The sequence below is a fragment of the Thunnus maccoyii genome, chromosome 22 (assembly GCF_910596095.1).
Source record: "Thunnus maccoyii chromosome 22, fThuMac1.1, whole genome shotgun sequence".
Taxonomy (NCBI): domain Eukaryota; kingdom Metazoa; phylum Chordata; class Actinopteri; order Scombriformes; family Scombridae; genus Thunnus; species Thunnus maccoyii.
This window is the reverse complement of record NC_056554.1, coordinates 14,933,194-14,955,632: the sequence shown is the minus strand read 5'-3', so window position 1 is coordinate 14,955,632 and position 22,439 is coordinate 14,933,194. Positions and strand designations below refer to the sequence as shown.

General features: G+C 39.0%; 3 protein-coding genes across 3 annotated transcripts; 2 read left to right on the top strand and 1 right to left on the bottom strand.

Moving 5' to 3' along the window:
* Window positions 1–4,990: 4,990 nt before the first annotated feature.
* cldn15a (claudin 15a) lies at window positions 4,991–10,035 on the top strand. The gene is made up of 5 exons (XM_042401095.1): window positions 4,991–6,346; window positions 6,701–6,865; window positions 7,213–7,294; window positions 7,384–7,491; window positions 9,052–10,035. Exons 1-5 carry the CDS (start codon window positions 6,130–6,132, stop codon window positions 9,146–9,148), a joined length of 669 nt encoding a protein of 222 aa, XP_042257029.1. The 5' UTR covers window positions 4,991–6,129; the 3' UTR covers window positions 9,149–10,035.
* A 1,611-nt stretch (window positions 10,036–11,646) lies between these two features.
* Window positions 11,647–19,071, top strand: dnajc3b (DnaJ (Hsp40) homolog, subfamily C, member 3b). The gene is made up of 12 exons (XM_042401286.1): window positions 11,647–12,149; window positions 13,825–13,935; window positions 14,084–14,208; window positions 14,349–14,423; window positions 14,543–14,686; window positions 15,101–15,282; window positions 15,414–15,533; window positions 15,818–15,923; window positions 16,102–16,222; window positions 16,327–16,459; window positions 16,593–16,741; window positions 17,229–19,071. Exons 1-12 carry the CDS (start codon window positions 12,065–12,067, stop codon window positions 17,375–17,377), a joined length of 1,500 nt encoding a protein of 499 aa, XP_042257220.1. The 5' UTR covers window positions 11,647–12,064; the 3' UTR covers window positions 17,378–19,071.
* A 209-nt stretch (window positions 19,072–19,280) lies between these two features.
* naa38 (N-alpha-acetyltransferase 38, NatC auxiliary subunit) lies at window positions 19,281–22,403 on the bottom strand. Its single transcript, XM_042401288.1, has 3 exons — window positions 22,297–22,403; window positions 21,415–21,589; window positions 19,281–19,780 (listed from the first exon to the last, which is right to left on the bottom strand). Exons 1-3 carry the CDS (start codon window positions 22,333–22,335, stop codon window positions 19,656–19,658), a joined length of 339 nt encoding a protein of 112 aa, XP_042257222.1. The 5' UTR covers window positions 22,336–22,403; the 3' UTR covers window positions 19,281–19,655.
* Window positions 22,404–22,439: the final 36 nt, after the last annotated feature.

Genomic DNA, 22,439 nt, shown 5'->3' with positions numbered 1-22,439 from the left:
TTTAATTAATCTACCTTCTCTTTGGGGAGTTTCTCTTGGTCTTCTGCCTTATCTGCCTGTCCTCCCTAATACCTTTCTCTCTCTGCCTCTTTTCTAATGAACAGTAAGGTTGCAGTGACCGAGAGCTCGCTTTTAATGGTACCTGTTAGGAACATCTTCATACAGGAAGCAGAGATCATAAACTCATATAATGTGCTCTTGACTTTAAGGCAATAAAACATAATTAAAAGACATTAACACAAGGGTATAAGTTTCCATTTCAAAGACAATATAAACTAATTCTCTGATTTTTCAACAAATTAAATTTCCCTCCAGACATGACAAGATATATAAAAATACTCTGTTTTGAATAGTAATTTGTGTCTAATAAGGTTTTTTTTCGCATACTGGACCACTATTAGCTTCCAGACTAGTTGTGACATTGCAAATCCTGCTTGTAGTTTCACCCCTTTAACTCAGATTTACGTCGAGCGCAGAGAAACTTTCTACCTTTAGCAGATGAACGTGAAAACAGCTTTTTAGTGTCAAACTGAGCACAGTGAAGCTCAAACATCCAGCTGTAAGTAACAATAACTAAAACTACATGTATAAATGTCTATATTGACTTTTCGGTACACGTTCGGTACAAGGCGGACTGTAATCTTGGTAATCTTGAGGACAAGAGAGAGTTATCAGTCTCATAAAATAACGCTGAGTCATCCACATATAATATAGATAAGTACGTCTTGTGTTTTCGCTTCTCATGAATGACCAGGAAACTGTGATTTTCCATTCGTGTAAACGTCGATTTATCAAAGTAATTTTCCTACGAAAGTTTTATTGATGGAGCAAAGTCCAGTATACTGTAATCCCATTCTTATCACTATCATTTATTGACTATTAAGTTTACAATTAGGTTTTAATGGACACTGTGTAGGAGGATGTATTATAATCATTATCTATGTTTGAGTCTTTCACACAAATACGTTTGTTTGAACAGAAAAAAAAAGTGCCCGGCCTAGTTCACTCCCTGCCGGTCATCCTCTCATCTTGACTCAAGATTCAGACACCTTTTTTTTTTTACAACAGGAAGACTTATGGAGGCTATCAGTTGTGTTTGGTGTTATCAGCCTTGTGGGATGTTACTCATTAACTCACCTGACAGGACCGAAACTTTGCTGGGAACGTATCAGTGAAAACAATAATCTTCTTTGGTGTGAAAGAGGTGAACAAAGAGAGAAAAACCAACAGATATCAGGGCTGGTAAACACCCCCCAGATAATTTATCTAATATCCAGACAGAGGAGCAGAATATGAATTTAATATCTAACCAATGCCGCAGTTGTCTTAAGACTTGTCTCTTGCACAATTTAAACACCCTCTTAACAGCTGCGTAATTCAGATCAGCTTCAGTGAGTTTCAGTTAAGAGGGCCAATGTTCATTGAGTATCAACTGGCTTGCACACGCATGGCTGAGGGATATTAATGTGTAATCACCGAGAAAGTCTGGGAACACCGTGTATTGGTTGAGTTACACCCTGTATACATGTCATAACACAGTAATTGGAAGTTATTGTATAATCCAGGAGAACAGAAGTTTATTGTCTGTCACCTTAATGTTTCTGCTCACCGCCTGTCACGTTCTCATACGCAAGCTTTGATTGTTTAGTTCCATCTTATCATTGTACTGTCCTGACGTTCGAGTTTATTTGCAGAGCGTCAAGGCTTAAAGAGGAAAACAACTTTAAAAGGTTCTGTATGCATTCAGTGGATTAATATCCATTCACTTGTTAGACTTCTGGATCTGACTGTACACAAAAAGGATCTTTTAGGAAACACGAATTTTGTGATCTTTATGAGCACAAAAAAAGATCTTTTGAACGGTTGATGTGCTTTTGCAGGGTCCAAATTCTCTCAGACATCTCATGAAGAAAACTGTAAAAGAAAACTTTAAAGATCCCATGAAATCAAGTTTAAACTGTTTGCTCATAGGTTTGTGGGAAACAGCAATTTCCCTGCATTTGTCTGCATGTTTAAGCCCCCTGATTTGACTAAATGAGCAAGAGTCAAAGTTAAAGTTTGAGGAAAAAACATCCTTATTTATTGTTTATTAAGAGTTTAACACTAAATTTAGTCAATTATATGCACAGTCACTTTATTACTCTATTAATTGAAACTGGTCCCATTCTATAGTGTTCATAATAACACGTTATTTTCCTTTTTGGAGAGAAAATCCATTAATTTTGTTGTCTCTCTAAAAATGTGTACTCTAACTAATTTGAAGCCTTGCTAAAATAAACTAGCAGTCCAAACGGTTCCGAACCAGCGTCTGGATTGTCAACTAATCAGCTTGATCACATTGTGTGGGTGTTGTTTGATCAGATCTGATTGACATTGACCTGACAATATACTTAAACAACCCCACAGCTGTCATCAGATTATCATTCGAATGTTGCTAAAGCCTGATTGGTGCATGGGACTTTGTGACATCATGTTTTTCAGCTGAGCCCCACCAGCTTTAAACTAGTGAGAGAGGCATAGAGGAAAAACACAAATAGAGAAATCTCTCAAATGAAATAATCAAAATTGTTCCAACTTTGGCTGAAAATTGTGTGTTTGTTTGGGACGTCATCACTCACGGTAACACTCCTGTTGAGAAAATATGTTTTCAGGGTCTTTAAGGATGTTTTCGGGAGAGGAGAAAGACATTACATGTAGAAAATATCCAGAATATGGTCAGAAATTTATGATGATTCATGTATGCAGTTGTAAGTCTATTGAATTAGCTTTTAAAATGTCAAATTCAGGGTTACATCTTAAATGTTTTCCTACAACAAACACCTGAACACAAAGTTTCTAAACCATGAATATTTTATGAGTTGCATTATTATAGTTGCAGAACAATAAAATCAACCTTTGCGCAGACCTGGACTACAAGATGGTTTCTACATTAAGCAAAAACTGTTCCCATCTCTGAAAACAGCTGTTTCAATTTCAGTTTTTTACATCAGTTCTTCATATCTCCTCTGTAAATAAACCAGAATACACAGACATCCTTTTTCTAATCTATTCTGTGCCATCTTCCGTGTTGTCTCTCCTCGTCACATGTCCATCCAGCGTCTCTTTAATGAGTTTTTCCTGGAAAGCACATGAAAAACTTCTTTTCAGGTAACACGTTAAAAAAAATCACATAAAAGTTTTGTTTTCACAGACTGTGACATTTACATCTAATAACACAAACACATCAGGGACCGAAGCAAATGCTCAGTAAAATGGGTTTTGCAAACAGTTTGGCCATAAAATGAGACATTTATAGTGGGGCAGGGTCCACTTTTCATAGGACCTCAGGTGGAAGTGAAGCAGATGAAGCAGGGCACTGAGTTTAGATTCATCTGTGAGTTCGGATTTCTGCTTTTCTCTCACTGATCAAGTGGCAAAAGAAGGCTGACCTTCAAAATGACACCTGACATAGATCCCACCGATCTATATTCGTGAACATGGATCATTTTTTCTCCAGGTACTCTCATGGCGTCCATAGTGTCTGATTGCTGAAACTGATCAATTTTCATGTCACTGATATGTTAAAAATATCAAAACAACAAAATCTTTTTCTTATTGTCAACAAATCTCATGTGCAGAGCCAAACCAACAATGAATTGATTAAGTATTGTGTGAATATCCAAAGCCTGATATATCTAATTTATCTGTGTAGACTGTAGACCTCTGATGTCCAAAAGCTATTTAAAAACATGTGAGTGAGCCACACCGCTGCACTGGGTGACATGTTCCTTCACCACAAAGAGTTTGAGCACGGTAGTTTGTTTAGAAACGGCTCCAAAGACAGCAATCACGTTTTCAGTCTCTGGAGAGTAGTTCAGTGTTTGTACAGTTCTTTACAATTTAGCACAAAGTTTTGATTTTTAGCATAACAAGCTAGCAGCATTATAAACACAACCGCATTCCTGCACATGCACAGTGAACTGCATTTTTTGGAATGGACTGCATTTATAAAGCGTCTTTCTAGTCTTCTGACCACTCAAAGCTCTTTACAATACATGTCACATTTACGCATTCGCGCACACATTAATACGCTGATGGCGGAGGCTGCCATGCAAGGTGCCAACCTGCTCATCATCTAATCATTCATACACACACTCACACATTGATGGCGCAACCTTAGGGAGCAATTTGGGGTTTAATATTTAGCCCACTTACTCAAGGGCACTTCGACATGCGGACTGGAGGAGCAAGGGATTGAACCACCAATCTTCCGATTAGTGGACGACCCACGCTACCTCCTGTGCCACAGCTGCCCTGTAGTTGTCCCGTAGATGCCCCATAAATGCCCCGTAGACACTCCTTTTAGATGCCCCAGTGGCATCTACAAGGAACTACTCTCCTGAGACTGAAAACATGATTGCTGCTTTTACTTTTTTGAACTGTTTGTAAACAAACCATCATCTGGGTGGCGAAGGAACATGTGACCCAGTGAAACAGTGTGGCTCATTGACGTGTTTTTACTACTTTTTGGACAATAACAGAGGTCTACAGCCGAGAGGAATAGATAGGATATATTGAGATTTGGATACACATACAATACTTGTAAGTATGATGACTTCCTTGTTGGTTTGGCTCTGCACATAAGATTTGCTGACGGGAAAAATATAGTAAATCACCAGCCAAATACCTTTAAGGATGAATCAATTTTTTAACGTTCTGAATACTTGATTCAAACATTTCCATTAACAGTTTTACAATTTCAAACAATGATAGAGACAAAAGAAACCTGACGTTTACTAAATCAAAAACGTTTGTGAACTCTGTTTTTTTGTTTTTCCAATATATCTTTAAGAGACATATTGAATAGATTTTTTAAATTAATGCATATTTGGGATTTAGGGATGATAAACATACTCCAAGACCAAAAAAGAAGAAAGAAAGAAATCAAAGAAGATAAAAATTTTAAATATCTTGTGTGCAATCATGTATACAAGGTACTTTATAGTGTATAAGAGGTATGACTTGTCTGTCAGTTATTTGAAAAATTTAATTAAATTTTACAAGACAATCAACAAAGACATCAGAGACAATTACAATCAACAAACTTCCTTTGCTCCCACTTCCTTCCAGAAAGCTGATGAACAGCTCGGGTCAAGTTTACCTTTAATGAATTGAGTCTATTTTTGGAGCCTCGGTCTTCACCTTTATACAAATGAGTTTTGCCAGTTTACAAATCTCTTCACCTTTAAACCCAAAGGCTTTGTCTGACATGCAGGCTAATATTTATCTTAATATTATCAGTTTGGCGAACCCAGTGTGACCTGGATTTTGCAACGCTACCCAGCTATCAGGAGGATTATTAATCAAGACACACAAACACAGAAACTACGGGATGAACTGCCTAACTTTAGACCATTGTCATTTGCTTGTAGCTGTGACTTTAGGTCCTTGAATTAAACCACATGTCGACAGTTCTCCAAAAACGTTATAAAATGCTGGGTGTGACGCTCAGTGATTGTGACCTTGAGTCTCATGGCCTTGAGATCATTTAAAACAATAAAACTTACATGTTGCAGCTGGCTATATTACAATGACTTCAACACAAACTTTATGAAATTTAGGTTTTAAGACACAAATACCAACATTTTCATGATGCAAAAACACAAAAAAACATTTCATAGACAGCTTATAATGTTCGATTGTTCTTCCAATTGCATCAATTGTCAAAATCTGCTCATATTTCTGATCAAACCTTTGTGATCGAATGCATTTTAAAAGAAGGTACATGCACTGCTAAACATGACTGAAAACATACACAGCACAGTGTCATTAAGAGCAACAGATGACCATTGGACCTTGGGTAAGCCGATAAACACCTGTTCAGTTTCAGGGGTGTAAAATGAAAAAAAAAAAAAAAAAAAGTGTGAGGCGAGAGGGGTGGAGAGAAAGCAAGTCATATAAATCATTATAGATAACTGTTGAGCTGGACACATCTCACAGTTGCAGACCAGACACCAAACTTCTCAGACACCCACAGACTTTCTGTCACAACAAAATCAAATATTCTGGCTTATATAAAAAAGCTTTATTGAATTATAAAAACCGAGATCTGGATACATTTTTGTTTGGCTGCTGGACTGAGGGGGGGTCATGGATCCGGTTGTGGAAGTAGTGGCTTTGTTGCTGGGGTTCATTTCTTGGGTGATGGTAGGGATCGCCCTGCCGAACCGTTACTGGAAGACCTCCACCGTTGATGGGAATGTCATCACCACCTCCACCATCTATGAAAACTTGTGGATGTCCTGTGCGACGGATTCGACGGGGGTACATAACTGCAGAGAGTTCCCCTCGTTGCTCGCTCTGAATGGTATGTTGACCCATCAGTGACAAAAAAAAATCTTATAAGTATGCTGAAAGGTTTTTAATTTCTGACCCATCAATTGTAGATCATTTTAAGTTTAAAAAAAAGTTGAAAGTAGCTAAATTACATGAAATGCTGATGTTGTTTGTAAAGAAAAAATGCTTATGCAATGATAAGTGATTGTTAAAGGAACATTTCAAAATTTTAAAAGTTTAAATATTCTACTTTAATTGCTATTAAATTGATTGCCAGGCATGTTTATGGGCAAAAATCTAATCTTTCAAACTGGAAATTATCTGATGACCCTTGTGATTATGTACTGACAGTGAATTGGATGGTTTATTTCCTTCCTGTGTCCAGGTTACATCCAGGCATCTCGTGCCTTGATGATCACATCGATAGTGCTGGGCACCTTTGGACTGCTGGCGGCCATGATAGGAGTACAATGCTCCAAGGCTGGAGGAGAAAACTTAGTCCTCAAGGGGAGGATTGCTGGCACTGCTGGAGTCCTTTTCATACTTCAAGGTAACAAAAAGACAAATAAAGTGCATAAATAAAAGTCCAAAAAGTGTATTTTTGGAGTAGTTGAATCAGTGAAGTGGAGTCAAAATGGAGAGAAACATATTTTTGATATAGAAATGTACCTGCTTTTAGCTTGTAGCCTTTCTGTCTGAATTATAATGACTCTCTAATATTTTACCCTATAAATACCTAAAGGAAAATATAACTAAATTATGATTTTTATTACACGGTCAAATAAATCCTTCATGATTTTTTACTGGCTTCTTGCATCACTGAATCTGTATCTGGCAGCTTCCCCACTGCAATGATTAAAGAATATTTGTTTTTCTTTTTTCTTCCTCCATCAAAAGGTGTGTGCACAATGGTTGCAGTGTCCTGGTACGCCTTCAACATCACACAGGAATTCTTTGACCCTTTCTATCCTGGCATAAGGTAAGATGGTGGAGGTGGTGGTGGTGGTGGGACTGGAAATTACCCAAAAGGCGAGTGTGTCACTGATCACACTGTGCTGTGTGTCGCAGGTATGAAATAGGAGAGGGACTTTACATCGGCTGGTGCTCTGCTGTGCTCGCCCTCGCTGGAGGAGCTGTTCTCACCTGTTCCTGCAAACTGGGCACACAGGAAAAATAGTAAGTTCATACTAACATAATCTGACCAAAATACAAAACAATGTGCACTTAGCAGTTTTTGTGCATGAAGAGTGTCATTGAATGAAACATGATATATTCTCTGATATGATTAAAGAGACGCATTAATATTAGACTTAATGAATTAATCAATCTGTCAATAAATACGTCATATAAAAAGGGATCTATATATAAATAACTAACACAAGATGGATTAATACATAAACAGTGTAATTTGTAAATCAATATGCAGTTTTAAAAATAAATATAGAAGGTGCGTGCATAAATAAATGTAGGACAAATAATTTACAAGTGAAGTTTACATGAAGGAAATCAAAAGGAGGATTACTTTTTTCAGTTTTCATGGTTTTTACTCAAAGTTTATTTAACATTTAACAAATCTTTTAGGATTTACATACACACACTGAACACCTGTCATGACTGTTTTGCAATGATATACCTTGTGAAACTGGTAGGAAAGCTTGTCATGGCTCTTTGGTGCCTCGTCGTGGTAAAACTGTGTTAACCCACCAGTGGGATGTAACATGAGCTCTTGTCAGATATGATCACCTGAGCTTGTGTGTGTCCGCCCATCTGAGTTCCTCTGTTTCTGACGTGTTGGATGTTTTATTGGAGCTCTATTTTAATGGTACAAAATATCAGCTTTAAGTGTCAAATGCAAAATGAATGAGAACATAAGAAACCAGTCAGATGACCTGTCTCTTACATTTTAAAGAGCTGTGCCACAGACACATCCTGTTTAAAGCCACTATGTGTAGGATATACAGGATTTGAACATTTCTGACTTTGGCGCCCCACAGTGGAAAAATCAAAAAAGACACTTTTCACTGGAATTGAACAGACTTCTTATACTTTTATAAAGAGATAGGCCTTTTTCACAGAAGGCATGTCCCACTATGAAAAAGCACAGGTTTAAATAATAAAATGAATGATGGCTGAATCCCATTTAGCTGCTTCAGTTTCAGGACCCTGTTACTGTGCATGCTGGATCACTGTCACATGGTCAGGACTTACTGGGACACCTAACTGGGATGAGACATTATTAATGTTATTAGGAGCACCTGTGCTTTTGTAAAAATGTCTGTTAAGTAACAGACCAATCAATTAAATGTTGTCAGGATTGTTGATTTGACAACATAAAGCCTGTCTGAGGAACTGAGAGCAGCTAAAAGTTTAGAATATTTTATAGGCGTTATTTATTTTATTTAATCATTATTTTATTGTAGTGTTTTAAAATGTTTTATTCCCTCTTATGTATTGTATTGGTTGTTGTCTTTTATATGTTTTATCTAGTTCTTGTTTTATTTTAATCCATTTTATTGGTTTTTATTACATTTTTATCTCTTTTGTGTGCATTAGTCTGAGATTGTTTTTATTGTTTACATTGCTTCTGTCTTATTATTAGTTTGTCAGTAATCTGTAAAGCACTCTGAATTTTACTAACCTGTACAAACCGTACCATACAAATGAAGTTTGATTGATTGATTAATTGAAATGCATCCTATGTGACTAATGTTTTTGTTTTACCGTCTTGTTTTGCAGCCCTATGCCTTATCAAGCCAGGGGAACCGTATATTCTGCAGCTGCCCCGACTAGAAGCGTTGCAGCCAGTACTTACGGACGAAACGCCTACGTTTGAGCAGGGAAGGAAAAACGAACTTTATCGATTAGAACAGGCATCTAACACCTTTACACTTATACTAATGGGGCTTTTTATCCACAACTATGTATGAGGAGAAAGTCCATCACACTGTATGTCCAGTGATGAAGGTAACATAGCACCACTGTATTGTATATAACTACAATCAATCAAATGTGAATCCTGTACAAATGATTAACCAGTACTCTGCTGCTTATTCAAAACATTAGGGACATCGACTCAATTAGTGCAGGTGATCCATTATTGATTTGTTATTTGCCTGACTGGACAAAAGAGGAGATGTAAAGACATTAAAGAGCTGGAGAAGGATTTTTAAAATTGTCCCTGATATTTTAGCATTGAAGCTGTACAAACATACTGTTTGCTTGCAATGATTTTTTTTTATTTATGTTCCCCTTGTGATGTCAGCACTAAATACATTTATAGTCACTTGTTTTCAAAGAAATCTATAAATCTAATGATCTGCGTAGGCTTACATTTTTGTAGACATTTTTTACGGGGAAGGTCAAAGTGGGGTGATCCAGATGTTTGTATGTGTTGTTTCATACAGTTTTATAGTTGTATAAGAAGACGATGGACAAGCTTGTTTTGATGTTTTTTTGGGGTTTTTTCTACAATTGCGCACAATAGAATGTTTTATGCTTAACATCCCAGTTTGGTTTCTTGTTCCTCTTTTCAGTAAAGTTGTGACTATGTTCTGTTGCAGAAATGTCTTGATGATGGGGATGTTATATGAATGTATGTATTTTCATCTGATAAGTTTTCACTGTTAAAATTTGCTACAAAAAAAAGGGTTTTTGTCTTTTTCTATGTATAAAATTTTGTGATTAAAAAATGTCATGATGAGATAAAATGTCATTGGAAAAATGGTGTTGTGAAACAAAAAAAGACTTTGGAAAAAAGAATGTTTTTAAATAAAAAAAACTGTTGGAATGAAATAAAAATGTGTTGCAACAAAATCTGTTATTGTAAAAAGAAGCAGGATTAAATAATATTTCATAAAAAATCATCCAGGGCCAAAATCCACAGTGTGTCTGCACAGTCGTTTTGTGCAAAAATGCATTTAAAAGTTGATCTGAAGCTTATATGAGGCTTCAGCAGTCTGAGTTAGTCATATCAAGTGGATATCTGCCACATTTAAAGTCTTTTTAGCATCAAATTCCCTCTTTGTGTTTCCCTGTTGAGCTGCGGTGGAAGTATAATAACAAAAAGAGGAACTTTGGCACTAAAAAGACTGTAATATTGAAAGATGTCTACTTGATTTGACTCATGTGAGACTTCATATTAGCCTCATCATCATCCATCACTTCGATTGTAAGTGGATTATGAAAGGATCTTGTAATGGTCAGTATGAACAGGAGGAATGATCACAGCAAGAAAAACCTGTTTCAATCATCATTTGGGCTCCTGACCGTTGTTTTAAGACAGACTTTAAAAATTGTGAACCTGCCCTTTAAGAGGATGTTTTGATGGCGTAATTTGGCTTCCGTACAAAACCACACTGACAACATAAACTTTTGACTTCTCTCCTGCAAAGACTTGACGTGCAGCTTGTTCTGCTTGTTCAAAAGCAATAAACAGTAAATACCTCTTAATATTCAAGGCACATTAAGATAAGAAAAATAAATTACATTATATAAAATAATAATATAACAACATAAATAATTAAAAAACAAATTACTACTATTAAAAATAACAATAACAAGTCTGCAGTCTTTCATAGCTTCTCTAGACCACTGGTTCTCAAACTTTGTCACATCAAGGACCCCTAAACTGACACAAATTAGACCACAGACCCTCATCTGATAAGATTTTTGCTTTTATATGTTTTATTATAGAAAATATATTAAACCCTGTCATTTTGTTATTTATGGATGGAATTATAGTGAAAACAAATGATTCCCCTTTCAAAGACCCCTGGGGGTCCCCAGACCCCACTATGAGAAACACTGCTCTAGAGGTCATCAGATATTTTCAGTTCTTAAATATTAAGCTCCGAGGGGAGACACTGCCTGTTTTCTTTTCATTAGTTTAGTGAATTTATTAGTCAGTCAAAACACTGAGATGAATGTCCACAAGATCCCTTTTAAAAACAGTGAAAAGGGGGTTTCATTCTCCTCCACTTGGATGTTTGGATGAAAAAATTACACCAGCAGTATCAGGTTGTTCAATATCAAGTCACTCTTAATTAGAGATTCATCAATACTGACTCAAATAGCTCGTATGAGCGCATCCCTACTCCTCATGTCTTTCATGTTACTACCAAACACAATATTTTCTCTAGTGAGAGGAGCAAGTATTTGTATTTTGGTTGACATCCAGTCCTGTAAACCCTCCCAGAATGTCACAGAGTCCATACAATGGAAAAAGCTTTAGTGACAGTGCATGCTGTGTGTCCATGCAGGGACATGTGGGAGTGCCACTAGTGTTAAAATAGTCTCTCCAATGAGAGCAGCACACGTCTCTAGACCAACACGGATGTGCGCTGCGTGGACCAACCACGGAAATGTAGGACAGAAAGAGACACCAGACAGGAAGGTTTCATTTTACAAAGTGTTTAAGCGAGTCAGCTGTTCGACTGCTCCATCATCATGTTGAGTGGAGGTGTTTTAACTACAAGTAAAGCCCAAGTGATCCTCGGCTCAGGAGGGAAAGCGCGCCTTTAAGGGGGTGGGAACCTCTGAGCTGAGTGTCGCCTTTTCCACACGGAACACAGTCAGACCAGGACCGTAAATACACCGTCGTAGCTGTCCCTGCGGTCTGGCAGAAGGAAACGATGAGGATTTAACAGATATTATCGCCGTTTCAATGAAACAAACCGGCGTTTTTCGCCCGACGTGAAAGCAGAAGAGAGTTAACGCTTGCTAGGTGTCAAAAGTGTGAATCGTTTTAACCATGGAGACGTGCCGGCGGGGCGGAGTCAGCGGGGTCCTGTGCTCCCTGTCACTGCTGTGTGTCATTTTGGACCTCCAGCTGGATGGTGAGACTGTGTTTAAAGTCAGAAATGCTCTTTTAGAAACACCTCTCCAACATAAGTATTGTTTTGAGACGTTTCTAGCTCGTTTCTCTCTGTCTAATCGTTAAAAAAACGCCCATGAAAGCTGATGTCCCGCCCTTTCTCAGACTTCACAAAAATGAAACTGAATTTGCATCTGGTCGCATTATTGCACTTATATGCAATAATTATAAGTTAAATAACTACCTGTAGCTGCTTTATAATGTGTTTAAGAGTTGAGGAAGTAGTTGTGTGCATTGACAGAGGCGTAGCCAGGAATGACAGTCTCTGGGCCCCCACCCCCCTCTCCTGTCATCACCTTTATTACCTCTGTAAATATGGTTTATATACAGAAGTTTAGACACGAATATCACGTGTTTCATGCTTAAATTAATCAGTTTTGTTAATCAGTTAATTTCAGTTGTGGAAGAAGTATTCAAATCCTTTACTGAGGTGAAAGTACCAATACAACAATGTAAAAAATACTTTATTACAAGTAAAAGTATTGCAGTAAAAGTAGTGTTTTAGTCCCTCTGACTGATATATTATTATATATGACATCATTAGATTATTAATACTGAAGCATCAGTGTTAGATCAGCATGTTACTGTTGTAGCTGCTGGAGGTGGAGCTAGTTTGAACTACTTTATATACAGTTAACTAGTTTAGTCCAGTGGTTCCCAACCTAGGGGTCGGGCCCCTCCAAAGGGTGACCAGATAAATCTGAGGGGTCGTGAGATGATTAATGGGAGAGAAAAGAAGAAAAAACAAAGTTCTGATACACAAATCTGTTTTCAGTTATTTGGAATTTTTCTCTAATCTTTGATTTTTGGTGAAATATAGGATCATTTGATCATTTATTAAAATGAAAGCATGTGAGAAGTTTAGAGGGAAAAGTCACTATTTGTTGGAGCTGTTATCAACTCATAGACATCTGAAATGTGACCCTGACTACACACTGCTTCTTGTAAGACGTCAAAATCCAAAAAGGTTGGAAACAACTGGTTTCATCTTTAACAATGTGTTGTATTTTAAAAGCTTGTTATATTATCCATTGTGTCAAACCTTCATCTGAAAAGTAACTAAAGTTGTTAATGTATTGAGTTACTTTCCACAACTGGTTAATCGTTTAAGAAATGCTGCTTTTCTTTGTGTTATATTTACTATAAATTTAATATCTTTTAAGTTTGGGCTGTTTTTTTCAGACAAAACAAGCAATCTGAATATGTCACCCTGGGCTCCAGGAAGGGTGATATTTATTAGAGCTGCAGCAATTAGTTGATTAGTCAATCAGCAGAAAATGAATCTGCAGTCATTTTGATAATTGATCAATTGTTTTTAGTCATTTTATTCAATAGAAAACGTCCAAACTCTCTGATTCCAACTTCTCAAACGTGAATATTTTTTGGTTTCTTTATTTTCTGTGATAATAAACTGAATCTCTTTTGGGTTGTAGACTGATGGTTGAGACAAAACAAGACATTTGAGGATGTCACTTTGGGCACTTTGGACATTTTTCACTATTTTAACTATTGATTTAAGAATATAATGTAATAAGGAATGAAGCGTCATCATGATCTGCTTTAATCATTATGCTGCTGATCCGTTGACAGCGACGTGTTTCCGTCGTGGCTGAATTAACACTTGTTTCATGCTTCAGGTGTCTTGGGGGCAACTCACGTGGAGATCGAGCACCACTTGGAGATGGGCCGCAAACTTCTGGCAGCCGGTCAGCTGGCTGAAGCCTTGTCCCACTATCACTCCGCTGTGGGTAAGGTTACACACACACACATACACACACACACATTTATATTCTCGCTGCTGGCTGACATTTTCAGTCTTGTATCTCTGCTGAGTTCTTCCTCGTGAGTGTATTCACACTCTGTAAGACAAAATAAGTATTCTTTGACATTTTCCAGAGGGAGACTCTAAGAATTACCTGACGTACTACAAGCGAGCCGCGGTGTTCCTTGCTATGGGAAAATCCAAATCTGCCCTGCCAGACCTGACCAGAGCCATCCAGCTGAAGCCGGACTTCCTCGCTGTGAGTTCACCTGATCGCAAGTAGAAAGAATATTGTTTATTAAGTCTTTATTTTGTGTCCATGTGCATCTCCTGGGTACTCTCATCTGTTCTCCTACACCTCTTCCTCCTCCTCATGTCATCTCATCTCTTCATTTCCAGGCCAGACTCCAGAGAGGGAATATCCTTTTAAAGCAGGGCAACACACAGGAGGCCAGGGAGGACTTTGTAGCAGTGGTAGGTTCACTAATACTGTATGCCGCTACTTTTGCAATCAATGTTTTCCCTGCCTGACTAGTTGTTTCCTTTATAGACTTGAATCACATAGAGGTTAATAAAACTGTCTTATTCTCCAGCTGCAGCGCTCTCCAGACCACGAAGAGGCTCAGGACCAGCTGATGAGAGCTAACGAGCTGGAGGAGCTGCAGGAGGAGGCCCACGCTGCGTACCACCAGGGGGACTACAGCGCTACCATCTCCGTGCTGGAGCGAGTCATTGAGGTACAGTTCATCAGCTCCACAGTGGGGCCTGTTTTTGGGGTCAAGCTGCCTCACTGCAGAATCTTGCGTGTAATTTTGGAAGCTTACTTTTGCATTAAAAGGTTTTCCAGAGATTTAAAAAAAGCCTTTTCCATGTTGTTACCCTGTCTGCCTAGCTGTATCGTTCCATTATTTATCATTACGGCTCAAATGTATGTTAAAAAGTTGTTTTTTGTACATCTCCTCCATCATGTAGTTAAAAATGTCCGCCAGTAATGCGTATTAAGGATTATGGAGGAATTCCTTACTGTCTTTTCAGTCAAATTAGCATCTTGTGAACATTAAAAAGGATATTTTTTAAGACAGATAATTATTGTCTGAGAGTTACTGCTGTTGTCTGTTCATTCTTTTATAAAAGTCGCCATCTTCCCTCAGATCTCTCCTTGGGATCCGGAGTCTCGGGAGCTTCGTGCGGAATGTTACATCCGGATGGGAGATCCTCAGAAAGCCATCCAGGATCTGACGCCGACCACGAGGCTACGTAACGACAACCGCGCCGCCTTCCTGAAGCTCAGCCTGCTACACTACGGCCTGGGAGAACACCACGAGTCACTCAAGTGAGCCGGCACTTACTGCTGGAATAAACAAACTACTCCTCAGCGTCATGCAAATTCAGCATGATTTTACATCTCGAGAGCAGTCTTGCTGGCCGCCGTTGTTGATTTAGTCTCTATCCTTTCCTGTGCAGTCACATCCGAGAGTGTCTGAAGCTGGACCAGGACGACAAGGAGTGTTTCAGCCACTACAAGCAGGTGAAGAAGCTCAGCAAGCAGCTGGACGCGGCAGAAGAGCTCATTCAGGAAGAGAGGTCAGTGTCTGCGCCTCTGTAACTGACCGTCCTCCTGGGACATCTTGTGTTTTTACGAGAATGTGCGCTTCAAAACATGCAGCAGAAAACAAAAAATGATTTTGTAGATGCCTGTGCAGCCTCAATAGTGGAATCTAGGCACATACTGCACCTTATTACCCATTCAAATCTTATTCACAACATGCATGCTTTCCTGGCTTTTAGTATCTTGTTTCCTGACTCTCCAAAAGAACAAGGAGAAGTTTTCTCTTTATTCATCTATTGTGTTTTCTTCTTGCAATCAGGTATCAGGAAGCTATTGATAAGTATGAATCAGTGATGAAGACAGAGCCTAACGTCCCGCATTACACCAACCTGGCCAAAGAGAGGATCTGCTTCTGCCTCGTCAAGGTGAGAGCGATGATCATCTCTGTGTATTTGAAGCTCTGGAGCAGGAATTCTAGCCAAGTTTGATTAACAGATTTACTAGACCGTTAATAGTTCAGCTGGCATCAAACTTGCCGGTCCCAGTGCTCCGCTGGTTCATATTTAAAGTGCTTTTTCTCCTCGCGATCCTTGCCAATTCTAGGTTAGGCTGGCTCAGGAGGCGATCGACGTGTGCTCAGAGGCCCACCAGAGAGACCCGCGCAACACCAACGTCCTCCGAGACCGAGCGGAGGCTTACATCCTCAACCAGGACTACGAGAAAGGTAGAAGCACTCATCTTCAACAGCAATAAACTGCATGAAGATATTATATTTGCATGCACACACCTTTATATTTATGTTATCTTTTTCATTTCACCCGTCCTCAGCTGTGGCAGACTACCAGGAGGCCAAAGAGTTCGACAGCGAGAGTAATGAAATTAGAGAAGGGCTGGACCGAGCGCAGAAGCTGCTCAAGCTCTCTCGCAAGCGGGACTACTATAAGATCCTCGGTGTGGGCAGGTAACCGGTCCAGCTAGTTTTGTTTTTATCACAAACAATGTCATCTTCTCTTTACTTGACTGACCTCCAACACTAAATCCATCCATTGTGGATCACTTTAAAGAGTAGAACACGTTTTGATTGTTCTCCTCAGGAGCGCCAACAAGCAGGAGATCATCAAGGCGTACAGGAAGCTGGCACAGCAGTGGCATCCTGACAATTTCCAATCAGAGGCTGAGAAGAAGGAGGCGGAAAAGAGGTTTATCGACATCGCGTCGGCTAAAGAGGTCCTCACCGACCCAGGTCAGGAGCTCAGATGGTTACATGTGACACCACTGACGTTATTTGAGAGAAACATATTCAGAGAAAACTTTAATTCACAGTGAAAACACTCAGCATGGCAGAAGTATCAGAAAGCTATAGCACGACTTGTAGATAACCAATTGCTAACGGATAATTTGATGAATAGAGAATAGTTTGATGTTTTGGGAAGTAAATATGAAAGCAGCCGTTAGCATAGCTTAGCACAAAGACTGGAAACTGCTAGCGTGTGAGCTTCACAGATGCTTTTAGGTGGATTTTAATAGCTTCACACAAAGCCAGGCTCACTGTTTCCCTGTTTACAGTCTTTATGCTAAGCTAAGCTAAGCTAGCCGGCTACTGGCTGTAGTGTCATGTTAAACAGACAGACATGAGAGTGGTGTCAATCTTCTTGTCTAACTGTCGGCAGGAAAGTGAATAAGCGTTTGTAAGAGGAAACTTATTAATGTTCCTCCAACTGTCTTTCCAGAAATGAGGCAGAAGTTTGACGCGGGCGAGGATCCCCTGGACCCGGAGAGCCAGCAGGGCGGAGGCGGAGGACAGGGCCGAAACTGGCCTTTTCACTTCAACCCCTTCGAGTCTGGCGGCAGCTTCCACTTCAAGTTCCAGTACAACTAGAGAGGAGGACTTTAAGAACACGGCGGGGGGAGGGAGGGAAGGAGGGAGGGTACGGGGACGTTGGGGGAAGATCGATGAAGGAACGCTGGAGTCTTCCTCACAATTTGTGCTTCAGCTTGGACGCAGTTTTGTGGGTTATTTGATAATTTCACTTTTAATGCAGTGAAGGCACGGCCGAGGTTTGTGCCGTACCGTGAAAAAAAAAACTTGGGACTTCTGACCACAATAACTAAGGACTTAACTGCAGCTACTGTTTGAAAAACTTCTCGCTGCGGTTGAAGAAAACGAAGTCTTCACTTCCTTTAGGAATGAGAAGGTGGTGGTTGAAAGCAGTCAGTGTGGGACAGTTTCTCTCATTTCATTCTTTGTGCCATTCTTTGAAACTTTACCAGGGGGACTCTTCTTCTTCTTCTTCTTCTTCTTCTTTTTTTTCTTAAATGCAGTAACGTTTCCTTGGAACATTACATTTGGAGGACTTTCAATTGGTTTCTGCTCACAGTATTCTCTAAAGTGGGAATCTAAAACAAAAAAAGGAATCACGTTTACTGATCTTCTTCTATTTTTGACCATGTCGAATATTCTCCATACTAGAGAACAAAGATTTTTTATATTCGATGACCATCAAGAGACGCGTTTTGTTGAGCTTCTACATCGACGGTAAGTAGGTGAGACTTGAGCACTATTACATGAAACTTGTGGGTGTCTTAAATCAACGTAGCCGCTCTCTGTGATCGGTTTTCTACAGCTGTATAATTGGAATAACGTGTGAATCCTGTATTTGCGTGGATATATTATATTTTCAACTGGCTGTATATTCAGCCGCAAACATGGATGTAATTTAATTTGAAGGCTTGTGGAGTCTATAAGAACATAACGAGGGGAAAAAAAGCACCTAATATTCTGGACAAAAGCATAGTAACCGATGACTGAACCAAGAGTTTGTAGCTTTTTTCGCTCGTTTCCCTTTTCACTCATTTCAAAGCACGTCTTTGAAAACTTGCACTTTTACCCTTGTTTGTTTTTGAAAGAACCACTCCTCTCTCTTGTTTCTCTCCACTCCTGAAATGTTACTGCAAAGACTCTTTACAAACCAAGTGTGTCTTCAACAGCTATCCAAGAGCCTCATTTCTGAAAAGGTCTGACAGACACGTGTACTTGAATATTATAAAACCACACAGAAAGAAGTGTGTGTACGCAAAAATGTTACTGTAGTATTTAAAGTAGCGGCACTGTACATGAGTGCGGGTCTGTATACAAATCAATTGGGTAGAAAAATACTTGATTACTCCACCAATTCCTGATGCATATTGTATGAAACTCATAAACAATTGTGTATATATATATATTTGTTGAACAGGTGACACTGAGGTACAAATTCAAACCATTAAATCACTGATTTAAAAAAAGTGCAACTCAAATTTAAGCTAAACAACAGTATAACCATAAATAAAAATGATATTCTTTGAAAGGTTTTACTTTTTCCAGCACAAACTAAGTTATTTTGTCAGTGACGACTGAATCTTAAATCCTGCTCGACTGTGTGAACCGAATGTGACAGGCTCTTTGTTCTTAAATCGACTGTTTCCGGGTTTCTTTTTTTTTTTTTTCTTTGTCGTTAGTGGCATCAATTCTTCCGTTGCCAAACTGAATCAGCTGACATGCTCAAATGTATTAAAATATTGAAACAATGCCAATTTGTCTGATTTTTTTTGCTTGGTAATGCATAATAATCATAATAATGAAGGGAAACAGCTACAGAGGAAGCGTTTTAGTGGTTTTCTCATGACACTAAACTGCCCTCAATTCACCAACTTTCTTCACTTTACATATTAATATTTACACTTAGAAATAAATCAAAATATAAGAAATATCAATCTACTTTTAGTCAATAACAAACACTAAGTCTCAAATACAGGGATTTATTTCAAAATGTCCAAGAAAGACGTTTACTGTACACGACACTGAAACACCATTTCACACATCGAGCAAGCTTGCTCACGCACACACACACACACACAAACACACACACACATCACATGTGCTGTATTGTACAGCTGTTACTGCAAAAAGGAGACTTCCTCACATATGAAGGGAATGGCTAAAATCCAGAACACTGACGCAGGATTTCTGCATCTGTAGCGGAGAAGTGACTTGATTAAAATCCACACAGTCAAGACGTCCGTTGTCCTTTGAGCTCTGCCGCAGCCGTTACATCAGGCTGAGTGGGAGTCAGTCATGCTGAACACTGCTGCTGCTCCTCCGGGCAGGCGGGGTGTCGTCAGTGGTTAGCCCCGAACCCTTGCGTGTCTTCCAGACTGTCGGCCTCCACCTCGATGGATACCACATGGTGACCGGGGATCATAGCCAGGCCCAGGACTCTGGGTTCACCCTGGGAGAATGTGTCTGTGGAAAAAATGAGATAAATAAAAAAAAGAGTTCATTTTCTTTGGTCACACGCAAGAGTGTTGAGGGATTTACCTTCTTTTATCCTCTGCTGGTGATTCACACAATGTCACGAGCAACGACAATAAACACAGCTACTCAGATTCTTCTATTTTAGATCAGATTTCGCAACTAAAAGTGCAAACTAATGAAAAGCCCTGAAATGACTGAGCCTTTTCCATAGCTGCCCCCTCCCTCTGGAACTGTCCCCAAACACATCCGTCACTGCACTGACCTGTCTGTGTTCAAAACTAAAACTTGTCTTTGAGTACCTGAAAAGCGCTCTATAAATAAAAATGTCTTGTTATTATTTAACACTTTGTTTGTGTTTCCATCAGTATTTAACTTTAAAGGATACTAGCTGGCATTCAAAAGTACTTTTTGACACCTACATGTATGTGTTTCCTCTGAAAAAGGCTTCCAAGCTACAGTAACTCATTTACTGTCCTACAGTGGTGGAACAGCTGGCACAGTGGCAGCAAAAAAAACCCAAAAAAACAACATTTTAATGGTCACAAAGGAAGGAAGAAGGGAGGGAAGGAAGAGAAACATAAAACATACCAGGGCCGTTTTCACAAACATTCTGCGAACCCCTTTCACAGAGCTCCTGACTTAGCCTAAAAAAGTTCTAGCGAGGAGTCCGAGCTCAGGAGTGATTTAGGAAAAATTCTCCGAGCAACTCTGAGCGAAGAAGGGACAGAAACTTTTACCTTAGTGAGAAGGTGTGGTTGACCCCGTTGCTAGGTATGACTCATTGTTTTAAAAGGTGTGATTGGTTGATCATTAAAGAAATAAAAATACACTCTTAGTGATAATGGACATAACACAGACAGTGAACCTGATAGGCCTAATAATAGAATTTAGGCTCTGTAGCCTATGAAATGTTTGACATGTTGTTATATTTATTTGCTTATGTTTATTTACCATGCTGGTCATTTTAGTACTTAATCTATGTGATATTAACGGGGGAAAAATGGCTCAGCTTTCATCAGTTTCTGTGATTGCTGGCCAATCTATGTAAGTAGCAGCGTTGGTTAGCATGTATATCTTTTTTTTCCAGCTGCCAAATATCTCAGTGTTGTGATCACTTTCATTTCTGGCATTATAGTGTTATTGTGTCGAGTTGGAGATGTGAGCGTATGTCTAATAAGATCGACCACAAACATCCCTGCACGATCTGATCTGTAGCGTTTTATTAACTCACTGTCATTCAGCGTTTGGAGAATATTTCTCCTACTTACCTTTGTCTTTCCGCCACTTTCTCTTCCGCTTAAGGATCTCTAAAGCCTCTTAAAAGTCTGTTTTTCACCTTAAGAGCTCTCTTTAGGGGCTAAGATGCTTTGTGAATAACTTTTATCTTTACCAGGATCTTGTTTTAACTGTAAGGAGGAAATTCTTAACGTCATCATTCATAATAATAATTTTCTTAGAATTTCATCAGTAGGAGCAACTCTGTGTACCAGGAAGCTTTATTAATACAGCCCCAGGATGCTTATAGTATGTTCTCTCAAACGGTTATAGTCATTTTCTCATCAACATCATCATTATCGTACATGTGCTGCAAGGCTGCTTGATCCTCTCTGGTCTTCACCTACCTGTGGATTTGAGGAATTCCTGAGCTGAGCCGAGGATGACGTTGCAGTCCCGGTCTGTGCAAAGAAAAAGCCCCACCAGAGTCCGTCCGTCTGTCATGCGGATCCTCATGTTCTTGTTCAGGAGCCCCTCTAGTTTCTGCCTGGCCTGGGATGATGAGGACACATCAGACTGCTCCTGGGTGTGGACAGAAAGACAACAGATTAAACTTAAACTGATTTTAATGCTGAAACAATCAGTCTCATTTTTGATTAGCTGATAGACAACAAATATATTTGATTCTAACAGTCAATTACTTCATTTTCAGGATGCAAATATACCAAAACAATTGCTGCTCACAACACAGATTTGAAGAGTTGTTTGATATTTCTCGTTTTATATCATTATGAATTCAACACATTAGGTACTTGCCTGCTGGTCAGATCAGATGAGCAACATTGAGATAATATTGGGACTCTGGTAAAGACATTAATCGATAGTGAAAATATTTTTAGATGCAACTTGCAGCCTAAACACATCAGGCTATCTGGCTTATGATAACATTATCATTTGAGAAATATATTGCTATGTTAGAGGATTTTAATTAATGAATACACGTATTAAAATGTATGTTGCTTTGACCAAGATAGTTATATATTCAGATGCTTAACTTAGATAATAGTATGTCTGTAAATATTGTCTGATAGCTCTAATATTTCTTTACTTTTAACAGGTGACAGATGAGCCGCAGCAGCTAATTCAACGTAAAGCTAGCACTGAAGCCTTGATAAAAATGAAATAAAGCGAGCTTTAGAAACCTGACGAGCTTTTCTTCATCACTATTACACGTCAAACAACATGAGTAACGAATAAAACACTACAAGTTAAAAGAAAGAAATACATACACGAATCGAAGGACCATTTTCCGCGATCATTGTTGCCATACCTCTCCCTTCTTCTTCTTCTACTACTACATTTGCTGTCGGAGGACTTTCTCGGACGGACCAGCTGAACCGGAAACGGTGATTTTTGTTTTGTTTGTTTGCTT